Consider the following 16709-nt stretch of genomic DNA (forward strand, 5'->3'; position numbering starts at 1 on the left):
GATTTTGGAAGGCCCGGAAGGCACGCACTACAGACGAAATGATCGAAATGGTTGGTATGCACCCCTTGATGCCGACAGATGATGGCCAGCACACAGGCACAATAATAAAAGAAAGAGAAAAACTGCGCAAACAGATCATCACCAACCACCTGGACCCACCATCTGCGAAACTCGAAAACCCAAGAAACCCAAGGAGCTACATAGGGAAATGGGTATACTGCACACCTGGAGGAACCTGTGTATATATGCATTGGTCATTTGAAGACCATGTCAACCACTATGGACACTTGGGAGGAATAACTAAAATATGGAGAGTAAGAGGAGATAAGGAAAAAGATATGTTTGTGGTCGACAAGTCGACCAGAGGGGGGACTGAAGTGGGAGAATGGGACAAAAGAGTCCCACCAATCCCCTCACGCCCCTGGCCTAGAGGATCGCGGCCCAGACACCCGCCACGAGAGGTGTTTGCCTATCTACCAGAAGACCAAATACCTTGGTACAGGAACATACGGATGTGCCCACCAGCCTGCCCTGCCCAAGCCGACATCTGCGGCATGGATGAACTCGACTGAACCATTCAACAGTAAATAAACACATCGTTAGAGATGCCATGATGACCTAGCCAACGGTCAGAACACCCGTGCAAACATGCACACTGGACACTCCCACACCAATCCACACGAAGAACATATTCAGTGCTATGACGTAGGTGACGGACACACCCACGGACGCGCATCTTTATTATTTTTCACATAGGTTTTTCAAAATGCAGAAACGCAAGAAGCACAACGAACTCATCTAAAATGCTTGCTGACGCTTCTCCTAAACCATGCATTGCAATGAGAAATACGTATGCTATACTAACCCTACCACTCGAGGAACCAATCCAGAGTGACGATAGGTTTTTTGCTCACTTTCCCAGGTGACGAGAGTAGCGCGTCATACTAAGGTAAAAAGGGCCTGCGAGCCCCACGATTGGCGAGAGAGTGTCAGGACGGACGCGTACGATCCTTGACCCATCCCTGCCGTTGTTTAATAAACAGCAGAACCACCTTGCTTCTTGCGTGTGCCTCATACTCATTTTTGGGATACGCGGGAGGAGTTGGGGCCTCCCGGCCCGGCGGTCCACGGACGGTCCAGCAGACCCCGGGAGAATTTCCCCCCGACAAGGGGATATCCCTTAATATCTAGGTTATAAGAGAGCTGGGGAAGTGGGGTGTTGGGCTGTCTTTTGGGAAATGACCTCTCTAGTGCATGCCAATCACTAACCCGATTGTGCCATATTGTCTAGGGGAAATGGCCAGTGTTTGCAAGCAGAGAGGGAGGGGTCCATGGGAGAGACATAGCTGATTGGTGCTTTAGTACCTGAACATTGCAATCCTCATTAAGGGTAGAGCACCTGCCAGAAGGTGAATAAGAATGGTCATTTTAATTGTTTTAGGATAAGAGAGCTATGGTCAAATTGTTTGCTTCTAGTGAAGATGCATGCCAGAGTGTGCTGGATTATCTTTAGGAGGGTGAGGTGTGAGGTAGCAACCCAGCAATTGGGTTGGCATTGCCACCATCCTGCTGTAAAAGGTTGAGGATGGGGTAAGGGAGGAACAAACTGTTGCAACACTTTCTAATGGCAACAATAACTATCTTTTAACACCACCTGCATCAATTGCACCTATGTTAACACAATCTTTCCATCAGGACCAATTACTGAATCAACCCATTTTGACATCCTTTATGTTTAAGAATGGGGATTACAGCCCTCATTAGTTGTAATCACCTCTTATGAAGCCAAACACAGACTCTTAGCATTCAAATATTTAAACACCACATGACCTCATTGCTACAGTATTGTCATTACGTAACATGCCAAGATCATGATCATTGGAGACATAGGGCTTCATTATGAACTTGGAGGGGTTGGCCAAAAATGGTGGTAATGCAGTGGTAAAATGGAGGAAAAACCATCAGAAAAATGCAAGAGGTAATTCTGCCACCTTACTGCCAAGAAAACGGCAGTTTCGGTGGAATTACCATCAGCAGATTTAGCACCAGTGGTACCTCAGCTGAAATCCCCATGGAGCCCTAAGGACTCCATAAATGGTGACTAACACTGCCACACTGCCACTGGCGGTAATTCTGCAGGACCAAGTAGTGGTAATGGTAAATCCGTCTGGTGGTAGTGAAGTAGATTTACCGCTGAGATACCACGAAACTCATAATGAGGCCCATAGACCTACTAGCTAACTTCCTAACCAACTTTTATGGATAGGCACCCTAGAAACGTTTGCCTGAATCACTATAAAACTGGATTATTGCAGATTGGAGAAAACCAAATGTGACCAAACGTGGACACTATTGAAGCAGCATCGGGCCCTGTACCTTGTTTTCAAGCACACAAAAAATGGCCTTCCATGGAAATTGGGCCATGTTCAAAGTTCACCTTTATCCTCTACAGGTGCCTCCCTCTGGAACAGCCTGCCTGCCTCTCTCCGTCCTGAGCAGAACTCCTTAAGTTCCAGAAACTCCTCAAGGCCTTCCTCTTCTCTTCGTCCTTCTCTCTCCCTCTACTCTGCTAACCTCTGCTCTTTTTCTCCACCGTCCTTTCTCCTTCTCCTCCCTAACTCTGTTCAGTTTTTGCTGCCTGGTTGCCTGGTTCACCCCCAGAGCCTTACAGGTCCGAGGTCCATCTGCCAGTCTTTGCACTTGCCTCCGGGCCACTGCACTATGTTCAGCATTACTGCACTTTCTGCTTACGCTCCATGAGCAAGGTAACCTCTCTGCACTTAACCCAGGGCCCTGTTGGACGGGACACGTGTGTTGCCCTCCCCAGCCCCTCTTCTTCGCACCTCCGTCTGTTTGCATGCATTACCTAAATTAACTACGACTAGGAAGTTCGTCTGGCCTGCCCCCATCACCTTTTTTTGCCCCCCCCCCACCCTAGCAGGGTCGAAACTGTAACACTTTCATGCACTTGCACTAAAAGAAATGCTGTCAGGCCTAATATGCTAGTATTTGGTTCCATGTGTTAATATCCCTGCAGTGATATTAAGGGATGGAATCCTGCGGGGGAGTCCCCTACAACCCTAGCAATATTTTAAAAGGAGCGGGGGACACCCCCGCAACCACTCCTCCCAAAAACCCCGAAATGATCCCCTCCAAAAATATCACCTATGGCCGCTGCAGACGACCATATATACGGCGATATTTCTGGTGGGGATAATATATAGTGATACCGAGTGTTTCTATTTAGATCATTCGGAAAACTCAAGGCCTAAGAATAACTACTGTATTCCCTTGTTCCCTTCCCACCTTGAAGCACTTTGAAGCACTCCACCTGTGTATAAGCGCTTTATAAATAAACAATTACAGTTTACAATGAAATAAACAATTACAATCAACATCTCATACCAATGAATGTACTGGCCCAGGTTTTGTTTTAAGGAATAATATAACAGATGTTTGTCCTCAAGCATTTTGTGGGCATTATGAAGGCCCTTGTGCCTCTTCCTGACTGGATAACTGCAGCGGTACTGAGCAGGTATCTGGCAGAATTAGCTCAGAGGCAGCCATTTTGGACCAAACCGACTGGCAAGACTCGTGCCTGGCAAGAGAGTTTGAAATCACATCTCCTCATCCTGCGATTTCCTCATCTGAAATAGCGCGTGTGGACTTCAGCAAGTTGGTGACACACGGCGAGGCCTCCTCGGTTGAATGGGCCTAAGGTACAGGAAGAGCCTTATAGCATCTCCATATATCGACCCAGCTTTAACAATAAATCTAATTCTGTGCGTGAGGAGAGTTAACATCACTTTGTCTATGTGTAGAGGAGAACTGTCTCTGGAATCCATAAGGCTGATCAAGAAGTTCAATGCCAAATTATTTAAATGCTCAGGAAGAAGGGAATTAATATTAAAGGGAAAAACCACTTCATTCTTTATATTTTTGCCCAGTCCAAGAAAAAAGAGTTTTTTTCACAGCTGTTGGTGTTAGGATAGGAGCACCAATGGATGCTTCTGCAGTTATGGAATCCAAATGGCTTTCTTCTTCTTGAAAGTCACTTAAAACCTTTTTTCTCAAATAAAAAGGTAAAACTTTCAGGCTCCGGTGCCACTTACTCTGAGATGAGTATCCGGTTCTACAAGGCTGTTGACTTGATGGCTTGCTTCATCTACAGAGAGGAAAACACCCACAATGTACCGATTTGGGGTGGCTCACTCCTAACCAAAAGACTGTCTTCAGCCAAGTATGTCTCGCCTAAGAAACATTGCCTTATCTGGGGGAACAGAACTGCATGTACCATGGATTCTTAGGAATTTCCCGGGTCAGAGACATGGGGCATGAAGTAACAGGGTCTCGAGACAGGCCTGGGGAAAGCATGCTGATGAAGCAGCTGTGCAGTCATCGAAGCAGAATGGTCCTCTTCCCAATAGAACTTTCTAGAGCAGGTCCATTGGGCTCACATTCGCCGGTCAGTGGATGCCGTAGAAAAATGAGGTAAACGGCTTGCCGAGTTTCCCATCACACGCACAGACGCGTTCTCAGCAGGCCCCTAGCCACGGTGGGCTCCTATGCTGTGGGCTCATTGGGGGAATTTGGATGCATCGCTACCAGAACCGCAGGCAAGGCAAGGCAATAACGATGACTTTGCTGAAGCAAACTGTTTCTTTCCACTGACATCCTGTGCCACCGTATGAGGGGCCATGTATGGCCTAAGAAGTGTTCTTCAGGGTGAGCTGCTGGCGCAGAGGTTTGGGTGCCACGGGAATTTGCTGGGCGCGAAAGTAACGAAATGAAATGAAAGGCCTTTGTCTTTCTTTTCACTCCAGTGTGCAGAAGACAAGGATTGCTGAAGCCCCCGGGAAGGTACGCCAAGGGCAATCGCTGATCCCATGCGTCTAGGGAGTGGATCACCAGGAGAACGCAGAGTAAAGAACCCGACTCATGGATGCACACACGTTCATATCATGGATTCGCCTCAAACAGAATGAGGCTGTGAGCTTTGGAAGATTCCCTCACAATGTCCTGGAGTGGTGTGGGACCGTGTGACAAGAACGTAACCTTCCTCTGTGGAGGGATACTGAACCAGGGACTATTTTCTACCACATGTAGCAAAGAGCTACTTTTTTATTTCAAATGATATCAGCGCATCAATAGACTAGGTGGGTCCGAGTGATGGAGGCAGGTCCCACCAGAGCCCCAGAGAATTGTTCTTCTTTCGCTTTGGGGACCCTGGAAGAGCTTCTGCTTAAAAGGACAGCACCCCCCCCCACCCCGCCCCACTGTTATACATGTCAGGACAAACAAAACATGAATATTCCCACAGAATAAGTGGAGACCTTCTTTTTTAAGTAAGGACATCAGTTGAAAAATAGCAAGGGCCTTATTACATGTAGCATACTTCAGATGACCTTGACAAAGAACCTATGAGTAAGGAGAAAAACAGGCTTTCGGTGAGATAGGAAATCGGAGGACGTGTGTTTGACCAGGCTGCTCTTCACTGTGTGGATTCTGTAGAGGTAACCCAACTCCTATTTTACCCATAGACATATGCAACCAAAATAGACATATTTACCACGCTTCCTCCATGCTCCCTCTGATGGCCAGCATTCACAATCTGTGTCCTTAAGATAAGCACCTCCTCCTTCCTCACGTCCAACTCCTCATTGGCCAACTTCAATTGATTTAACAAAATGTTATAGCCATCTTGGCTGTGATTGGAGGAATTGCTCTGCGCGGCACGGTCAGCAATGGCCTTCCGCACTTCGTTCAGTTCATTCTTGAGTTTCTTGTTTTCAGATTCCAGTTCTTGCCTCTGTGGAAAAAGCAAACATTGTGTCGGGTGTGTGTCTTCCTGGGAGCTGGGGCATCACCGCTGTTGTGCATTGCACAGCAGCAAAACCAAAGTAAGCCACATAAATTACAACTGGAGAAGACAACACTGAATTTTGATTAGTAATTTGCTGACTTACGGAAGATGAGCCATGTTGACACATTCCATTAGATTCAACCCTGACAATATGCTTATGTATGCCTTTGTAATCATGTAAGACATACAACTCTCAAGATGCTTCCAAAATACATGCATACATTTGATGCCATACTTTGAAACATAGACCACACATACTCCAATAACTAAAAGGATGCTTCAGCGAGAGTTATTCGGACAACCTTCACATTTACATAAAAGATCACATCTAAAGCCTCCAAATAAAGCTCACTTAGATATGGCTAAATAGTTGTGTGGAGTAGATCATGAGGGAAAAGTCACCCTTTCAGAACTAGTAAAGGGAGCCTTTTCTTACCATGCTGTGACGCGTCATGTAATGGTATGTATCTGAACTTGAAGCACGCACACAAGAAATGCATGAATGCATTGGATGTATTACACACAAAGCTGGCTTGGAAGCAAAAGAGCACCCAGGGGTTACAGGTAGAGTGCGGGGGTGGCAGAGGTAGCCGGAATGGGCGGAGGGAGCAAGGGGAGCTCTCGGAAGGAGGATAAGGAGGATGTGAGTTGAGCGAGCGGTGCTTGGGGCCACAGTTTTCAGGTTCTTCCTGAAGAGCCGGATGGGTGGAGCCAATCTTATATGCATTGCTCCAGAAGCATGCTACTGCCACAACACTAATTACAGATTAATGGGACGCATAGACCAAGGAGGCAATTTAAACTGGCTGTATTTCAAAGTAACCAAGAAAAAGGGGTTAAACTCAGATAAATAACCGGAGGGCTTCTTCTCAAATTTGAACCATGGTACTTTCTGGAATCAACGTATGGGTCTCTCCACCCGGCAATCTATGGAGATTAAATTCACTATACAAGTATGTTAAGATCCCTCCACATTTCCTTTCAGCAGCCCTGTAGTGCTATTCCTCTTCTCCTTTTCTGGCTTCTCATGGTTTGGGTCTAGAGATCACAAGTTGATATTCCCCAGATGTGGGTGACCACTGGTGGAACAGTGAGGGTCACCAAGGGCAGTCTCACAGGTTGCTGCCTGGTTTTTGGAAGGCTACCTGGGGGTTTGGAGGTAGGAGCATTTGACTATCTCATGGGTTTCCCCCTTCTGGCGGTTCTCCTCGGACCTCTATAACAGTCTTGTTTCTTGGAATTCTTTCTGTCATCTCTCCTTTTCTTGACTACTTTCTCCTTCCTTGCTATGAACTTCTATCATCTCCTCGAGCCTCCTTCACATGCTCCTTTCTCCTCCAAACCTCACTCAGTGATCCACCAGATAGAGAGCATATCTGTGGCATCTTTTCTCTCTGTCTGCCTCTCCAGGTGTCACCTCTAGTCTTCTCCTTCTGCGGCCTCTAAGCAATCCTCCTTACTGCTTATTGTCCCCTTTTTGGGGTGCCTCCCTAATGTAAGATGATGTCCTCTTTCCCTCATCTGGTTTGCTCACTCATTCTTGGCCCTTGTCTTCCACAGCCTCCTTATCATGGAGTTCTCCACATCTATTTCCTTGCCAGTTTCTTGGGTTCCTCTCTTTCCAACCTCTCTTTGGCATCTGGGATTTTTCTCTCCCCAGCCTCCTTCAGATGTTTCACTTCCTCCTTCCCCTAAAACAATCCTCCAATAAACCGCCTCCTCCTCCTCCCTCCAAGTCACCTCCTCTGTTCCAGCCACCTCTAAAGTAATATCTGCCTTGGCTCCAGCACACTCCTCCTTGCGCCCACTCCACAAACTCCCACAGTAGTCCTGCTGCCTGGATGTTTTACTCTCTCAGATTGGACTTTGAGCTATGGGTTTCAGCTGTGTGCATGCAGGGCCTTGGGTTTGGTTGTGGGCTGGGTTTCCACCTGGGTGGTCTTGGTGTTTGTGTCTGTAGTCCTGCCCTTTACCTCCCAAGCCCTTTTAGCCGCAGTCATCCATGTTGGATTTTCAGACTCTGCGTGTGGTTGGAGAATTGCCTGGTGGTTTGCAGGTCCTGAGCATTCTTCTCTTGTCTTTCCTGGGCCTTTGTGTGCATGGATTTTGGTTTTGCAAGCATCAACGCCCAGGAAGAAGTTGGGCCAGGTGCTGGGCATGTGACTTGCACTAGGAAAGCACCCATGTGGGAATCTCTATCCTGTGGTGTCTGTTTCTCAGCATATGTTACTCCTATGTCTCCCTGTAGCTACACAGGCTGACTCAACCTCCTTAAAGGGACCATACAGGCATTTAGGCCCTGGTGACAGGTCCCTGCCAAACAGAGCAGAGGCTCCATTCCACAACACCACCCGGTCCTGCATCATATGGCGTGTGGCGGTACCTGGCCCTCTTGATCTTCCACCTCAAACCTTTTGAGCAAGGCAAGGTACTTTGTCAAAAAGCATAGAAGGAAAAGGCCAGTTTAACAGTTTTACACACTTGCACAACAAGGTGCACTAACACAAGACATAGGCCATGTCCTGTGGCTATGTGAAGCATCCAAGGGCTTGGAAGAGGAATATTTCACTGTTGTGAAGAGGCGTGAATGTCAGATATTGATATGTGAGCTGTTCCAAATTTTTAGTCAGTTGAGACACATAATGGACCTCATTGATAGGCCCCAGAAATGTCTGGGATTTACTGAATCTGTGTGCAGAAGGAATGTGGCCTAGCAGTTCATACAGTACTACTCTCTTTGGGATAAGGATCAAAATTGATTTGCATACTTTGGTCTATTGGTGTGATGACGAACTGAGACATGTTGGCTCCAGAGGATCCATTCCTCAATTATTAGCTTTCATCGGAAACTGGGGTCTGGACCTTGAAACGTGGCATAGCAAATGAACCTGGACGTGGACAAATGGAGAAGCACAGATCTGACAGCCCTAAGTCATCCAAGTGAAAGTAGAACTTGTCAAAACCGGGTGTAGAGCTTCCACAACCGAGACATATTTGTAAGTCAGGAAAAACACTTGAAATGCCACTGAGAACCAGAGAAGGCCTCTCAGACGAAGTGAGACTGTGCCCCTTCCTTCTGGGCATCCAGTAAGGTAGGCAGCTATATTTTGGACTTGCTTGAAGAGGCACAATGGTCATCGCAGAGGTTAGTGTTCAAGCCACTAATGTTGTCCAAGTTGGAGTTGATGAGGGACACCGTTGAAGAGCTTTCTGAGCAGGCATGCAGCTGCAAGTAAATCTTGTGTATACACACATTTATTTTATGTCTGGGTGCCTTTGTGTACGACAACAACTAAGAAGGGTTTTGCCAAACAGGGGAAGAGTAGCATTTCCTGTCACTCACTGCCTGAGTGTATGCTGTATATGAATTATACATGCATAGCGATGATAGAACATGCTCTGCACTCAGAAATGTCTAATTTGTACAAATATAGGATAATGCATGTGGAATTCTTCTTTGCAAGCTTTGGCAAGATTGTCGCTATATTGATATGACCCCACTCTTGTTCTTTGTAGCAAGCTATGTAGAGAGGGTGCTTTCCTTATGATTAGTCCATATGGTCCTTGTGGTGGTAAAGGCAGTCATGTGGCTTAGACTGCAAAACCACCAGATCCCTGTGTCCACCGCCCAGGTGTTATGTGGGGAAAACTCTGGGACAGAATATGGCTTCCACCACACAAGTTCAATGGATCCCAGCTCAGCAGCACAAACTAAATTCATGAATTGTTAGACATCGAAATGTTTCGCGCTTGCTCAACTTCCAAATCTTAGTCGAACTTCTTCATGAGTCTTCTCGTACGAGTAACAGAGGGGACTTTTATAGTGCAGATGTTTCAACTGCATCACATCTAGGTTCTTCCAGGCGGATGGAACACCACCATATTCTGTATACAGCACTCAATGCAGATAGGAGCTGGAGAACAGGCCAGTATTGAGCAATGTTCAGCAAGCGAGGAAGTGATGAGAACTGGTTCCGAAATCTGCAAGGTGCCCACTAGTTCACATGTCCTCCTTTTTGTGAGTCTTTTTATGGTCATGGTGCAGAAAATAAGTAAACATGAAAGAGGCTCAAATATTTGGTAAATTCTGTAAAAAAGGGGAATGCAGGTTTTGCCCCAGTCGTTAAAGTGAATTAGACATTGAAGAATAACAATGTCATTTCATTTTAATAAACACTACTACTTTATATGCCAATTGTACAATTGTGATACTCCAACGTTTTCGAATGCTTTGGGCAACTTTACGTTCTTTGCACACGACGCATTAGAGTCAGGGATTTCATTTATGTCAGAAATCCAACCTACCACAAGTGACACCCAAGATTGCTTTTCGGGAGGCTTCACTCTACCCAAAAGCAGCCGCTCTTCTGAGTTGTCCTGAATTGTGTATTTCCACAGCGCTGCATGAATGTACAGAAACATAGGCACTAAGTTATCAGGTTCAATGACTTTTATTGATGTTTGGGTGGAGATCTATAGAGTCTATCCGGAGGAAACTAGAGCACAAGAGGGACAAAGCTAAGTAAAAGCGTGCAAGGGCAAAGGAGGATGACAAACAAGTGGACGGTCATAGTGCATCCTACTCTCAACAGGACCTAATGTTCTGAGTACAGGTTGAGCTATGCTAATATGATCCACATTAAGGGCAGCATCAACCTGGAGTTTGTTTACGCAGCTAATGACAGGCAGGGGGCATGTCAAAGAGCGAAAGAGAGCTCAGTAATCTGCCTGGGCTTGATGTGTGATCATCTTCTGCTGGAGCAAGGAATAGTGTCCTGACCATAGCCGGCAGATATTGGCAGGCTTCTCCCACTCCTGGATATTCTGGGATAAGCTGCAGCCATTCTTCTGGGCCCCCTCTGCTAAAGGAGGTTTGGAATAACAGGAGTCTGTTACAGGATTGGAAGCTCCTGTGGTAGCGCCACTACAGACTCACACCTCTCACCTCCCCCTCCTCCATTCTTCGTTTGGCCTGCCTTTCTCTCTCCTCCCTCTGTCTGAATTGTCCTCGGTCTTCCTCCTTAACTTTCTGTCTCTTATGGGTTCTTCTTCCTATCCCCATTAGCTCTATCCCTACTATATATCAGACCTTTTCCTGAATCCTCTTAATCTCTCATCCTTCTCCCGTTTCTTTCTTGAGAGTTGTGTTTCCCTCAGTTCTTATCTCTATCCCACCTTTGTCTACCTTTCCCTAATTCCTTTTTCTTCCTCCTTCAGTTTCTCTATAGCACCCCTCGCCCCTCCTCTGCTCCACGTCCCTTCCCATCCTCCAACCGTCCATTGCTCTGCTCTTGCTCCACTTTTGTTGTCTCTTCTTCTCTCTCTGCACAACTCATCAACATGGAATGCAGTCCCAACTCTGTCAAAGTTGTGGTTCTCTGCCTCTTTTTATGGAGTGCAGCTAACACTAATAGTTCCCAGGCATTCGTGTTCCCATTCCTTTGTTGTCTCAGGCGCTTGTGATTGGCCCATGTTATTTGTTTCTTCTACTCATGCAACTCAGAGACTGGAGAGTATAAAACGTCCTGCTGCCATCTTGGAATCAGGCAACACTATCATGGTGGCCACTTGATCCCGCCATGAATTTCCAGAGCAGTTCTCTGTCTTCTCCCACCTCCCGGGAAGCTTCCTGCCTGGAATACAGACATATCCCCTGTTGGCCTGGTGAGTGTATGGTACAGCCTCATTCGGACTGACTGAGATTGCACATCCCACAAAGGCCTCGCAAGAAAGGAAGAAGCAGACACCAGGAGCTTGTATGCACATCTTCTTTATTCACCTATGTCCATACAACAAACTACTTCCTCTTTTCTCCCCATCATTTCTCTTCTCGTCCTGCTCTCCAAGTCCTGCCTCCACCCAATGAACTGCACTACCCACCTACCCTGATGCTACAACTTCCCCAATTTAAAAACTAACAGTGTTGCATTACATCATTTCTTCAATGAGCCTCTGTTGCCTTATTCGTGCCCTTTGAGGTTGTTCATATTGCACCTCCGAATGTCCTGCCCTATACACAGGGTCCTCATGCTCGGCCCAATCAGAGTCCTCACCATTACCCAGGAGAAGAACACAGGGTCTCGTAATCACGACTTCCGCTCATCTGTGTCTGGTCTGTCATCAACAGTTTTTTGAAGTGGGACGAGTTCCACGTCACCTGGCGCTGGTCTCCTTCTCCTTTGATCATGGAGCCTTTCTGGCCTGTGATGACCAAGGGGGTCCTCGTGGAAGGTGGCAGTGTGTTTGTTGGTTTGGGGCTGTTTCACAACCACAACATCTTCAAGCGTCAATGAGGAGTCCTTCGCCCTTCTCCTTGTGTCAGCATATTGTTTCATCTTCTCCTTGGCAGCCACATCCTTTGCCCTCATGACATCATCTACCACATACTTCTCTGATTCCCTGTTGTGCTGTGGCAGCCGAGTGTGAATGGTGCAGACGAACATTACCTCTGCAGGCATTTCCCTGTAGAGCTCTGGGGCATGCTCCGGTAATCACGCAGCAGCTGATTTAACACCTGTTCATACTGTTGTCCAGTCAAGTGAGATATCTGTAGTCCCCTCTTCAAGTTGGCCATAAAGTGCTCAACCGTCCCGTTAGCCTGGGGCCATAACAGAGTTATCTTTCTGTGGCTGGACCCCATATATTCAGCGAATGCTTTAAAGTCTTGGCTTGTAAATGGGGCCCGTTATCCGATTTCACCTGTCGGGGGATGCCATACGCTGTAAATATTCTGTCCAGTATTGGAATGACTTGGTGGGCTGCCATTGAAGTTACCATCTGTGCTTCGGGGAACCATGAATATTCGTCCAGGACTGCTAACACATATTTCCCCCCTTCAATGGGTCCAAAGAAAACAACAGCCACTTCCACCCACACCCCTTTTGGTAGTTCAGTAATTCTCAGAGGTTCGGGGTGCCTTGTGGGTGTGATCACACAACATGTGGGGCACTCTTTTAGTAAGTCTTCTACCATTGAGTCTAGTCATGGAAACCATGCCTTCTTCCTTAACATTCATTTAGTCAATACAATTCCCCGTTGTTATTCATGTGCCAACTCCACTACTTGTCTCCTCAACGGTGTGGGCACCACCATCTTGTTACCTTTGAGCAGCATTCCTTCATCTGACACGGCCAGTTCCTCTTTCACCTGCACCTGCTAACGTTTCCCTGCAGTTCCTCTTTCACCTGCACCTGCTAACGTTTCCCAGTTCCTCTTTCACCTGCACCTGCTAACGTTTCCCTTGCCTTGAGACGGCCTCTCTCCTTGGCTCTTCTCCACCTTCCCGACTGTAGTCCTACCAGGATGATTTGGATGGCCATGTCTCTTTCCGCTTCCGGTGTCAGCTTTATGGGATCCACCCTTTGCAGAATTGCTTGTCGCATCAGTTATATGATGTACCGATCAGCTACCGATGGCTTTGGCACTTCAGCTGACCTTGGATGATGGGATAGAATGCAGGCCGGATTGTCCTCCTTTCCTGGCCGGTGAATGAGGTTAAATGCGCAGTCTTGCACCCGCAGGCCCCACCAAACAATGCGAAGAGGCATTTTTACTGGCGGTTCCCATACAGAAACTAATGAAAATGTTCACAGGCCTAAACGATAGACAAACTTTCTTTTTCGGCCTACGAGTATGCTTGTTCTATCTTTGATAGGCTTTTGCTGGCATAAGAAACAATATGTCTCTGTTGGGAGTTGTCTGGTGCCTTCTGGCCCAAAATGATGCCCAGACCCACAGGGCCTGCATATACAGTCAGCTCAGTCTCTCTCTCTCTCTGCATCAAAATATTCCATGTTCTCAGTTTCCGCTATGCGTTCCTGGATGATTGTGAACGCCGCCTGGCACCGGGTCGACAACTGGAATAGTACTTGCTGCTTTGTGAGGGCCCTCAATGATTCACTGATGGTTGCAAAGTCCTTAATGTACCTCGTGCAATAACTTGCTAGCCCTAGAAAAGTTCGAAGCTCTGAGACATTTGTTGGAGGTGGCATCTCGTTATGGGCGGTAACCTTCTCAAGATCTGGGGTCATTCCTTTCTCAGAGAAAATGTGCCCAAAGAAGCAGAGAGTTCCTTTCTGGAATTCAAATTTGTCTCTATTCAAGGTGAGGTTGGCTGCTTCTAACACCATGCACACTCAGGAGAGTGTATTGTCATGTTTTTCCACACTACCTACATAAACCAAGATGTGTTACAAACGTGGCGATGTAGCGGCTCGCCGGGTTTAGTACCAGCTGGTGATAGCCCTTATTCAGGTCCAACTTAGAAAACACCTTAGTGCCGTTCAGAAGGTGTACCATGTCCGTAATTCGATGGGCCAGATGCCTTTCCTTCTCGATGGCCTGATTAGGCCGTCTCATGTCCACACACAGTCTGATGGTTCCATAGCCTTTCGGTGGCATGGGCACAGTGGGTGGGGTGACACCCACGGCGTGGGGCCCAAGGCTGGCTCAATGATATCTTGTTACAGCAGCTTGTGGAGTTCTTCCACTTGGGGTTGAATGTTAATCAGAATGCCCCTTTAGTGTTGTGCCACCGGTTGGATGTCCTCATCAATGGGAAGTTCGATCTGTCCATTTCTCATTTTGCCTATGCCCTTAACAAGTGTTGGGAACAGTTGGTCAATCTTGTCCACTGTGTCAATGTACTTGTTGACCATTAGCCTGTAGAGTACATGAATTAGGCTCATATCAATGGGGGTCTTGAAACTTAAGATGCACCCACATTCGGCCACTATGGAGATCACATATACAAGAATCTTCCTTTCCTGCATCTTGTACCCACATATTGCCTCAAACTGGACAAGGCACTTTAGCGGTGACTTGGATCCATACGGGTAGATGTCCACTTCAGATGGATGGGGTCGGGGTGTGTGAGGAAGGGTCTTATATGTGTGTTCACTGATGACATTCACTGTGGTGCCAGAATCAAATAGGAACTCTGTTTGACGTTCATTTAGGTGCATGAGCAGCATGGGGCTCTGCTCTGTGGCCTGTTTGTTGCCTAGAGCATATAGGTATGCTTTCCGCCTCTGCTTTCCATTCTGACAAGCATAGTTCCGTTTCCGATTGCGATTGCAAGCAGGTATCGTACATCGCGTCTCAAACGTCTCTCTGAGCGTGAGGGCGAGACACAGTATCTCCTGCGATCCCTCACTTGCCTGTCCTCTCTCAGGTCCTTTGTTTGTCTTCTCCTGAATCATGTTCTCGTTGTCCCCCTTCTCTGTGCTTTCTGTGTACCTGGGGCGCTATCTGGGAAGCCTCCAGAGCTGCTGTTGGCACCTTCTAACTTGGCCTGGTCACGTTTCCACTTTCACTGCCTCCTTTCCCTGAACCCCTGGTCATTAAGCACACCGATTTGAAGTGGTTCCCAACCGCCCCAACACGCCAAGCACCTCTGTCTCAGTGCTGGGCACGTGCCGTCATGGGATAATTCATATCCACATCTGTAGAAAAATGGTTCTCCTTGAGTCCTTTGCAACCCCATCAGCTTTTCAATCATTTCCGGGTGCACATGCAAACTCTTCGGGTTGCCCATGGCCTCCACCTGTGACTCCACCGCTAGTTCTGCTCTCCTAAAGTTCTGAAACTCGCAACCTGCAATTATTTGAGATCGCATTGAAATCAGAGTGGCTTAGTTTAATTCGTAGCCTCATCAGAAATGGGTCCATAGTTTCACCCTTTTGATGCTTAGTGGTGTGAAATACGTGTCTTTCATAATCCACATTGGTATGTGGTGTGAAATAGGTAGTAAGAGCAGTCTTCAAGCTCTGAATTGTGTCTTTCGAGTCAGTTGGTAATTCATCAATGATTCCCCTGGTGGCCGACAAACATTGTTGTCGGTTGTCTTCTATGGGCCCCGTAGCACCCACGTAAATGTCGAAATCCCGAATCCAACTGGCCCACTTGGGCCGCCTGTTGCTGGTGTGGTGTTTGAGCTAAAAAAAACATGGCGCTGGTGCGCAGTGCATTCTGGGGGAACTCAGAGCCATAATGGATATTTATCCATGCCTCAGTGGAAAGCTGCACTTGCTTTGCGAAACAACATGTTTTCAACGTTATTCGCTGATGGGTTTGGAATGCAGGCCTTCTCAGCCAAGGACACGGAGCTGGGAAAGCTAAGATCCGCAGGTGCCGGCTGGTACCTGATAACGAGGTTTGTTTTGGTTTGCTATGCTTGCGCCAAGGTTTTGAGATGAGTTATGGAATTGTTTTCCGGGGCGTTTAGGAGAGGGAAGCGCTTTTCTCCTTGAGGTTACTGTTGGTTGACCCAGCTGGCAACCAACGGTCACCCATCAATGCGCAAGCGCATTGCCAGAAGGTTCGAGAAGTTGCCACCCCTTGTTGAGGAGGGCATATATGCGGAAACCCTCAATGGTCAGACGGGATAAGCACAAAGACCTCAGTCGGAGGGGGGACGCCCTGGTCCGATATACCTGTGGGCTGTTTTGCTCTTATCGGGGTCTTTCAGACGCTTCTGGCGAGATGAGGTTTCGTCAAGTTATGCCCATGGTGATGTATTCTTGCTAATTTACTGTTTTTCCTATGATTTATCTGATCTATGCTTATATTGCAGATGAACACACCAATATTTCATCTGTGGATGCAGAGGCTCAGGAAGACGATTTGGAGGGTTTGGCCAAGTGGGCTCACCAGAAATGTGGGCACCTTGGAGAAAAGGCTACTATCAGGTGAGCACAAGCTCGAGGAATTAGTATTCCTTTAGAGGTAGTGAAAACAGTCATCTTGCAATGTCCGGTGTGCCAACACCAACAGCATAGGCCTATCCCTCAGATTGTTCACGGCACGTTGCGAAGAGGAAAGTTACCAGGTCAAATTTGGCAGATTG

At 47.2% G+C, this 16709-nt stretch overlaps 1 protein-coding gene across 4 annotated transcripts in view; it reads right to left on the reverse strand.

The window, feature by feature from the left end:
• The window catches only part of MYO5B (myosin VB), a 1432615-nt gene that overhangs the window by 172901 nt on the left and 1243005 nt on the right, over positions 1-16709 (reverse strand). For 2 of the 4 annotated variants that reach the window (XM_069626962.1, XM_069626963.1), the window contains exon 28: positions 5570-5809. The exons of the other annotated variants lie outside the window; for them this stretch is intronic. In XM_069626962.1, coding sequence (XP_069483063.1) covers positions 5570-5809 — 240 coding nt within the window. The remainder of the gene's footprint in view (positions 1-5569; positions 5810-16709) is intronic. 4 annotated transcript variants of the gene reach the window in all.

Source organism: Ambystoma mexicanum, chromosome 6p (genome assembly GCF_040938575.1).
Source record: "Ambystoma mexicanum isolate Mex_15411 chromosome 6p, UKY_AmexF1_1, whole genome shotgun sequence".
Taxonomy (NCBI): Eukaryota; Metazoa; Chordata; class Amphibia; order Caudata; family Ambystomatidae; genus Ambystoma; species Ambystoma mexicanum.